General features: G+C 42.4%; 2 protein-coding genes across 5 annotated transcripts; one reads left to right on the top strand and one right to left on the bottom strand.

Moving 5' to 3' along the window:
* The first annotated feature begins 2795 nt into the window (after positions 1-2795).
* On the top strand, positions 2796-5698 carry LOC147641551 (uncharacterized). Its single transcript, XM_086788354.1, has 4 exons — positions 2796-3666; positions 3825-3959; positions 4337-4884; positions 5125-5698. Exons 1-4 carry the CDS (start codon positions 3062-3064, stop codon positions 5478-5480), a joined length of 1644 nt encoding a protein of 547 aa, XP_086644480.1. The 5' UTR covers positions 2796-3061; the 3' UTR covers positions 5481-5698.
* Positions 5699-5971: 273 nt separating this feature from the next.
* LOC147641550 (uncharacterized) lies at positions 5972-8804 on the bottom strand. Of its 4 annotated transcripts, none has more exons than XM_086788556.1 (4): positions 8295-8804; positions 8213-8226; positions 7967-8042; positions 5972-7513 (listed from the first exon to the last, which is right to left on the bottom strand). In XM_086788556.1, exons 1-4 carry the CDS (start codon positions 8442-8444, stop codon positions 7373-7375), a joined length of 381 nt encoding a protein of 126 aa, XP_086644682.1. In that variant the 5' UTR covers positions 8445-8804; the 3' UTR covers positions 5972-7372. The 4 variants fall into 4 exon arrangements, 3 of the variants coding, with proteins under 3 accessions (XP_086644682.1, XP_086644754.1, XP_086644599.1); XM_086788628.1 differs by having other exon boundaries at positions 5972-7432; XM_086788473.1 differs by having other exon boundaries at positions 5972-8042.
* Positions 8805-9146: the final 342 nt, after the last annotated feature.

Genomic DNA, 9146 nt, shown 5'->3' with positions numbered 1-9146 from the left:
GGAGAAGAGACCAAGGCCTTCTCCAACCAAGACACTCAATCTCACTTTTCATTGTTGTGACCAAACTATGGTGATGGTAGGTTTGTTGGTTGTAGCAAGTCAACAAAGGCATGTGTTAATCCATTGGAACATGTCTCCTTACTTAAGAATTGTGTTTCCAAAGAGCGATTACCCCTCCTTTACATAGACTGAGTTCGCAACCACTAAAAACTAGTCGATATTAGGTTAGGGGTCAGCTTGGCTCTTAGAGACAGCATCCTTGTCGGAAATCAATGCTCTACCTTCATCATGATTGACTAGTAATGTTGAACCTTATTTTTTAAAACAAGTACTAAATTAGAATTCCCTTACATTTCAAACAAACTCACTTGCAAGCTACCTTGAGAGAGAGAGAGAGAGAGAGAGAGAGAGAGAGAGAGAGAGAGAGGTGGCCCTACTTGAGGGAGACAAGAAAAATAAAAACTTTTAAGACTATAAGAGATTAAAGCTTCCTTCTACCCCCCGCCTACCCGCCCCATGCGCACTTCTTTTTGCACTTCTTTATGAAGCTTCCTTTATGCACAAAATCACACCCAACGCACAAATGATTTTTTGCCTTGCAAGGCGGGCAAAAAATACATATGCACAATGAAGCTTTAAAAAGGGGAAAAAAACCTATCCTAGTAAATACAAAATTACAATCCATATATATTTAAACCAAATGAAAAATCACACTTGTAGGTTGTATTGAGAGAGAGAGAGAGAGAGAGAGAGAGAGAGAGAGAGAGAAGAGGGGGGTGGGAGGCTACTAGGGAGAGTTTTTTAAAAATATTTATCAAAACCAAAGATATTAGAGCCTCCCTCTACACCTAACAAAATTTTTGTTGAGCTTTCTTATCCACAAAACCCGCCTAACGCAAAGGATTCCTTAGTGCGTTGTAGACCACACCAAAAATACCATATGTAGAGTAAAGTTCTAAAAGGAAATCCCCACCCCCTCCTATGTGAGTTCCTTACTAAATCATTATATATTTCAAACAAGTGAAAAAGTCACTAGCACTTGTATTGCATTACCACAAAGAGAGAGAGAGAGAGAGAGAGAGAGAGAGAGAGAGAGACTTCTAAAATAAAGCATCCCTCTGCGTCTTCTAACCATCCCTCCCTTTAATAATCGTTAAGCTTTCCTTCTGCACAAAACCACACCCAATGCAAACAAAATAGTCCCCTTACATTTCAAATAAGTGATAAATGTGTTTTCACGTGCTGGCTTTTTTTCTTCTTGTTGTTTTTTGGGGGTGGGAGGGGGTTAAAACTTTCCTCTTTTTTCACATTACACCTCTTTATAGACAAACAAAAAGAATCGTCAAGCTCTCTTATGCACAAAACCACACCCAATGCAACAGCTTCCTTGCCTTCTAAGGCAAGCCAAAAGTCTCGTATCATATTAAGCTTAGAATTCTACGTTCAACATGCAATTTGTAAAAATGAGGCATGTATTAGGTATAATAAGTATTGAAATTTATATGCTAGAAGAAAAGTTATAGCATATTTTGACCAATGGGATTAATCATTAGGTTTTTGTAGCCCTTATTTTAAGGAATTGTCCTTAACAAATTTTAGTTATAAATGGCATTTATATGTTAAGGACAATTGTATGTTAAGTAATTAAGTGCCGTTTTTATAACGTTCTAAAAATGGCATTAACTAAGTGCCATTTTTATAACTAAAATCTGTTAAAGAACATTTGTCCTTTAACATATTTTAGTATTAAAATGGCACTTAGTTACATATTAAAATATGTTAAGGATAATTTTAGTAACTAAATGCCATTTTAATACTAAAATATGTTAAAGGATAATTATCCTTAACATATTTTAGTTATAAAATGGCACTTAGTTACTAAAATTGTCCTTACCATATTTTAGAATATAACTAATGGCCCTTAGGTTTTTGTAGCCCTTATTTTAAGGAATTGTCCTTAACATATTTCAGTTATAAAAATGGCACTTATAGCTACTTAATGTACAATATGTTAAGGATTACAACAATTCCTTAAAATAAGGCTACAAAAACCTAATGATTAATAAATCTCCCCTCTCCCTTTAATATAAGTCCACTTTATGTTTCAAAAAATACATTATTATTAGGAAACCGAGCATTGAAGGCCGTGATTGGAAAACGTATGCCTTTAACCGATTGAATTTCAAAATGGATTGAACCGATGAAAAAATGCTAATAACGTATCGAATCTGTGCTCACAAAAAACCCACAAACCCTTACAACATACTTGCAAAAATCATACTCTCACTTGTAAAATTTATTTTTACAATTGTTTAAGAAATTTTAAATTGGTAAAATTTCAAGTATTTTAATTATATTTTAGTGAAGAAAACCTATCAATATTGAAGAAAAAAACTTGTAAACTTTAAAATTGCAAATTTGAAGATCTAAGAATGAAAATATTCCCTGTGAACACTGGCTGAAAAAAAAATACAAGAATAGCCCATTTATTTCAAATTCAGGCTTGCGTATGAAAAAAAGCTGGCGGCTAACTGAAGGGCTCCTTCTACCTTCCAAGGGCGGGCGGGCGAGCGAGACCGTTGTTTAGGTCCTGGTCAAGATCTGTGTTTTAGGAGGGAGAAAGGTGGACCCCCATCTCTTGGAAGTTTCGACAGGACCGTGTTTGACTGCCGCGAATGAGCAAATTCACAGGGGCATGGCCACACTCGCCGGTGTGAAGTGTGCTGAGGCCCCTGTCGTAGGGACCCGGTCAAACCATCACTGATCTACATAGCCGCCCCCTAAGGCCTCACAGTGCACACCTCACTCTCTCCCTTCCTGCTTGCTTCCATGACAACGGAGTCGTGATTGAAGCTTAGACTCTGTTCTCTCCCTCGCAACTAGCTCCCTTCCTGCTTGCTTCTAGGACAACGGAGCCGTGATGGGAGCTTAGACATTAAAGTTTCTGGCTTGATTCGCATTGCAAAGCTTGCAAAAATTTGAGTGATTAAGGTAGGAAAGCTTGCTGCTTTCATTGGCACAAAGCTCAACTCGAGCTTCACGAAGCTTTTTTTACTTCAAAATGGGCCAAAATCAGTACACCTTGAAGCTTCCCGATGACCAGCTGGATCAGATGTTGCGAGACCGGCTGTCCGAAGGGTGCAGGTTGGCCAGACAGCTCGATGAACGGATGAGATCAATTCCACCCGGCAAGCTGGGCGAGGCCACCGGAACCCAGCTTCGATGCAGCCTCGCGATCGCTTCTGCAGAAGCCATCGCTGCATTCAATGAAGCCATCAAGGTCCTTTTAATTTCTCCTAATGACCCTTCTAATTCCGGACAAATCACTGCAACTGAGTCTCCCCGAGAATGTACCGATCAACAGTTGCTGCCACAAAAGAGGGCGGCATCAGGAAAGGGGATGGCAGCAGAGCAAGGGGGCCCAAACAAGATCAGGGTGTCTTCTCCACTGTCGCCTCACGTATTAACAGCAGTTAATGCTAATGCTGCTAGTAATACTGTGGGATCGATTAACAGCAGTAAGCGACTCACTCCGAGCCCAGCCCGCAGCTTGAACAGCCCCATCAGCGAGATGTCTGACGGCTCGCCTACTAGTAATGAGGTGACAGAGACGGCAGGAACGGCGGAAGTTACCACCACGAATGCAAGAGGAAATCCCAGAAAAAGGTCACAAAATGTAATTTGGTTCAATTAATTAAAGGTTATCAAAAGATTGAATCTGATTTTTGAAGGCGGTTGCTATTTGGAGAAGAGGTAATGCGATTGCCTTTAGATATAAGATGAATTCCAGTTATTGATGTATATAAATAATTTTAATGCAACAGGAAGCTGCTGTCCAAGGTCACGCTTAAGATGCCTGCTGGCAATGCGGACCAGGGCGGGGACAGCACACCACCAGATGATGGCCACACTTGGAGAAAATACGGGCAGAAAGATATCCTGGGCGCCCGCTTTGCCAGGTAGAAATTGCGCTGTGCTTTAATTTCAGTTCTTTGGCGTTGTGAATCTTTGATATCAATCATTGGGAGTGGTTCTTTTTGTGTTTGCTGCGTCCTTCCTCTTTTGGTGGTGCTAATCTACATAGCATGCTTCAGCGCTAATTCAAGTTTCCCCGCCCTCGCCCAAAGGATGTATGTTGCTTATCTACGTAGCCTCTGCTTGCTAATTCAAGTGCCTAGTTGTTTCATTATCTGATTCAAGTGCTGAATTCTTTCATATTTTCCCAATAATTGAGCTTCCAAGGTGTCTATTTCACACGGTGTGGTGCTGCTTTTACTCTTTTGGGCTTGTGTTTGGGTACTGATTCTTACTATTTTCTTAATGGTCCTCTTTGCAGGAGCTACTACAGGTGCACCCACAAGACCGACCTGGGCTGCCCGGCCATCAAGCAGGTGCAGAGGTGTGATGACGATTGCTCGGTCTTTGACGTCACCTACAGAGGCCACCACACGTGCCGGTCCGCTGAGCTGGACAACCAGTGCTGGCCCTTTGCCTTCCACCACCCCCTCTTCCCCTTCGCGGCCAGCCACCTGTTCCCACTCATCAATGCCAATAACAATAATGCAAATGCAAACCTTAATCTGCTACCATCACTAGTCAATTTCTCCCACATGCCTAGCAGCAATCCAGCTGCGGCCCAGCAATTAGCCTTGCCAAGCAATATTACAACCACCCTCAAGCCTTCTCGTGAGGCACCCCTTGATAGCTTTGCCTTGACCCTGTCCTACCGCAACTACCATCTCCCTGGCCTCAGCAATGTCTTTGACAGCAAACATGATGACTCCCTCTCAAGTCTGCTGCAGCCCAAAATGCCCAGAACAAACCTTGAGTTTGGAGAGACTCAGAAGATTCCCGAAGGTGCTGGAGAACCCGCTTCTGCAAACGGTATGTAGCTTGCACAACTTCATGCAAATCCTATATTAATGCACCACAAGCACGAAATAAATTGAATATTGATTGCCAACCTTCTTACCGGTTAATATACTCGGAAAATCTAGTAACAGAAAAGTAGAGTTCTTTACTTACTAGGAAGATTAGACCTCACAGCGTCAAAAAGTTTTTATTTATTTATTTACATAATGCAACTCCATCTTATCATGCTAGTTTTTCTTGGAAATTGTGTAGATGGGAGCTTTGACGTTCAGCTCAACGTCTTGAAGGGCACTAGTACTACAATGGATCCAAATGATGAGATGGACATATTGGGCTCCAAACCAGCACAAGTGCAAGGCCTAACTTTCACCCCAATGGAAGATTGGCCCTTATTCAAACATAGGGACTATACCGGGCCTTCTCACACTACATCCGAAGCCGTCACCTCTCCGCAAACTACTAGCACTCAGCCATCCCGGAATCATGAGCATGTGAGATCATTTGGAGAGCCCAACGACCAGCAAGATCAGATTCCAAAATCCTTAGCTTTTGACAACACGGATTTGCTTGGCTTCTTCGAGTCCATAGACTCTGACCATGTGCCTTAGCCAAAGCTACCTTGCCTTTAATGCCCATATCGCCAAGGAAATTTTCACAATCAATAAATATATATATATATACATGAAGTCCCTTCAGCCAAAACTAGCGAGGCTAAGGTGCACCCATTTTTGTCCTATGCCTTCCACTCAAGCACAATTGTACTCTCCTTATTGCATTCATTTGCCTTGTATCTTTTAGAACTCCTTTTAATGAGAGTAACTTCAACAGCCCTGTTACAAGTACTGCATTCCATAGGATGAATGATATTTAGAAATGTATCTTCTCAAGACTATTATATCTAACACAACATAGTGATCGCTGGTATTGTGGAGCTGTATCAAATGGTTTAGGCCCTTTAGGGTAGGGTAAAGAAGTTTCTGGAAGGAGGCAATGTGATTATTTAATTACAATCTTAAAAATTTTACTACGTCCGACACGAGTGTTTAGTAAGTACTACATAAAGCTTCCTCAAATGGTTTAGGCATGGTAAGGCAAGAAGGAAACAAGGTAGTTCTTTATTCACTTCTTCTCTTTTCCGACAATATTTTAAACACGAATAAATTATGACAATGAGTAATGAGGTAAGGATCCATCACCTTTCTCATCTGCACATAAAGATCTGTCTTCAGTCCATGCACAGGGTTAATTGAGCATTGGTTGAACACCTTATCATTTCGAGTAATCCAAACATTCCAGACATAATTACACCGAATTATGTTCCACATCCCTGAGCTGCAGCCCGTGACACCCCTAAGAGCAGGTTCTTCCAGGAGAGACCCCTGGGGCAAATGGAGTTGACACAAGCATTTAGAGTCTGTAGGGCCTCTAGATTAGCATCACAGCTAATAAACAGGTGTGCTATTGATTCTTGTTCCTTGCCAAACAGGTGTGCTATTGATTCTTGTTCCATCTCCCAAGCCTAGCTTCGCCGCCTTTTCTGCTGTCCATACTGCCTTGTGCATTATCAGCTGTTGGGCCATGGAATGGAAGGTGAGGGATAGGGAGGAGATCCCTGTCAGGGGGGCGCCCATTTATAGAACCTTGTTTTGAAGGGTCTGTAGCCTGCCATCGCGTACAGCTCCTGGGGCTAGAGCGTCGCAATCCTTTCCTTCAGAAGGAGGAGTTCAGCTGGGGCGAGCTCGAATCTAGCTCTTAAAATCTCATCAGATTGCTAAGATTGAGTGGAGGGGTCCCAGAGATCCTTCCACGTTTTAGTCCCCCTCTTTGAGAGCTTGTGTGCCATGGTTAGATTGAAGGGGAACGTTTTCCTGATTGAACCCATTCAGAACCATATGGGTTCTTCCTTCACTTGGTAGGAACGTGGGAGTGAAACAATACTCATCAAGCCCCAACATCGGAGCCATGCATACCAAATCGATTTACTCAGATCACTACCAGCTGGCTTCACGTCCACCTCTCCGAACAGGATTGTGCTGAGTTCTAGATTCCTGCATTTCCTAAGCACTCTGTTGCAGAAACCTTTTACAGAGCTGAAAAGCAGGATGGCCCAGTCTTCCTGAGAGTGTTCCAAGCCTTACTTATGCTGTAAACACTTCTCGGATTGATTAAAGACCACCTATAAACAAACCCATTGATGTGGTTTCTGAAGTGACATTACCAAAACAACTGGTGTGCCTCACCATGCCTGAGAACTGTTCTCTGCCTGACTTCCTTAAGGGGTGGCAAGGCCCAATGGCCCCGGCCTAGTCTTCCTGGATACTCTGAGGAAAGAGAGAGAGAGAGAGCACCTGCAGGCTCGCAAACCAAGGCATACATTATTCGACTCGCAAATGTGAGCAAGGAGGAACAAAAGTGACCATCTAAGGAGTTGAAGCAGAAGAAAAGGAACAAGAAAGTTTCTATAAGAAGATACTCTGTGAACCAGGGCAACCACACATCATTAGATCCTCAACAAGGATGGCCAGATAATTATTAGCATAGCCAGCAGCCTCCGAACAAACTGCAATCCCCATAGAAAAACCATCAACTCCAAGTATGTGCTAGTTGGGCCGGTAAAGAGAGATCTGAACAGGCCGAAGTACTGCAACAAGAACCAAATCAAAATCCTCACCCCTCGGACACAAATACCGAGGACGAGAAGTAAAGGCACAATTGCAGAGGAGGAAGTGACTTAAAGAACGACTAATGAGGAAAAAACCATGGAGGAATCAGAGCCATTGAAGGAGAATTATGATAATACAAACTCCCAACTTCACAACTTGTTTTAGCTATAAAAAGAGGGGGGACTGTAAACATGATTGCGGAAGCTACTGTAGATTAATGCTAATTAAGCTGATTAGGAAAACGCTAACCACTAATGCTGCAAACGATAGACTTAAACTACTGTATACTGCAAAACATAAATATATACAATGGGGTACACAGATCCAAACTCAGATCTATCCATGCATAACATATGTGCTGATTTGTTGTCCTCCACCTGAGCAAGGGGTGAACGTTCATGGAAGCTGCAACTGCTGATGAGATGCCCTACCTGTGACTCTGGCTCTGTAAACCCTGATCTCCCACACATGATCCTCACTCCAATGCCTGATCTCAGGATGTCCAACATGCTGCGAACCCTGTCGATACTAGACTTCATCCCTATGAAGTATCGGCCATTGATGAAAATCCTCCTTAAAAGGCTCTCGCTGAAATGCCTCTTGTTGAGAACCCTCCTCTCGAGTCATTTAAGCATTCCCTTCCACCAGTGCACCTCCTCCTATGGATCACCAAAACTCTCTGGGAACCCTCCTATGAAACATGATCAAGTAAATAAACTTTGTGATACAAACAAATAAATATTGAAGCCATTGCCTTACCAGCTTCCAAAAAATCGATGAAGACACAACTGCCATGCTGCCACAACCGCTAAAGAAACCACCAATTATGGCCAAAACCCTCCACCAAACACTCGTTGGCTCTGACTGACAGACCTGTGGCTCCGACACTTGCCCGCTTGAACTGTCCATTTGTTAGAACGATCCGTGACCTCCTGTAGTTGGTGTCGCGTCCCTTCCCCCTGAGTCCTGAGAAACCTCTGCCGACAAGGCAAGCGGGGCGGGGCCAGCTGCTCAAAAACAGGCCGGGTAAAAGCCGGCCGTTATCTCCTTGTTTATGAGCTCGAAACCCTACTTAGTCTACACACTAATCAAGCAGACACGAACAAAGTAGAATGGTTGGTTAGCCTTATCTGCCTATACAACTACACGAGTGTGCTAGAAGAAATATGAAGCCCTAATTTCTGCAGCATGTCTTCTTTCTTAGGTGTGTCTTTCCCAAGACTTGGTTTGCCATGTTACCTATGGTGATTTCGATTGACATATCTTGAAGGTAAAGTTCCAAATTAACAAAGATACAACCGTGTAGTTTTACTTATAAGTATCTTGAATTGATCGAATGAACATCATATCTTTAAACATACTTGGAGAGGCACGTCCGCTATCGATGAACCGCATACATAGCTATGCTTATGATAGATAGAGATTTTGAAGTACCTCACAAAACAGATAATTACAAATTGGTTAGCACATCTGAATTTGAGTTACACGCTATTGTTCAGGTCATACGAATTAATTTGTGCTTGTTTGTGTGAGTGAAAAAAAAACCATACATAAAGTATGGCGGGGAGTTGGCACAGTCCAAAATTTTATAAACATAAAGGAATGTGCCCT

This window comes from Cibotium barometz, chromosome 1, assembly GCF_041138505.1.
Source record: "Cibotium barometz isolate CiBa-2024 chromosome 1, ASM4113850v1, whole genome shotgun sequence".
NCBI lineage: Eukaryota > Viridiplantae > Streptophyta > Polypodiopsida > Cyatheales > Cibotiaceae > Cibotium > Cibotium barometz.
The sequence above is the reverse complement of the archived record's forward strand: the minus strand, read 5'-3'. Positions and strand labels throughout refer to the sequence as shown.

What these genes read in the sequence shown, in the direction of transcription:
- LOC147641551 (XM_086788354.1), top strand. Translation starts at nt 3,062, where the DNA reads ATGGGCCAAAATCAGTACACCTTGAAGCTTCCCGATGACCAGCTGGAT. An exon ending in AGAGGAAATCCCAGAAAAAG is followed by an intron (nt 3,667 to 3,824) that starts GTCACAAAATGT and finishes TTAATGCAACAG; the next exon opens with GAAGCTGCTGTCCAAGGTCA. An exon ending in AGAACCCGCTTCTGCAAACG is followed by an intron (nt 4,885 to 5,124) that starts GTATGTAGCTTG and finishes GAAATTGTGTAG; the next exon opens with ATGGGAGCTTTGACGTTCAG.
- LOC147641550 (XM_086788473.1), bottom strand. Translation starts at nt 8,444, where the DNA reads ATGGACAGTTCAAGCGGGCAAGTGTCGGAGCCACAGGTCTGTCAGTCA.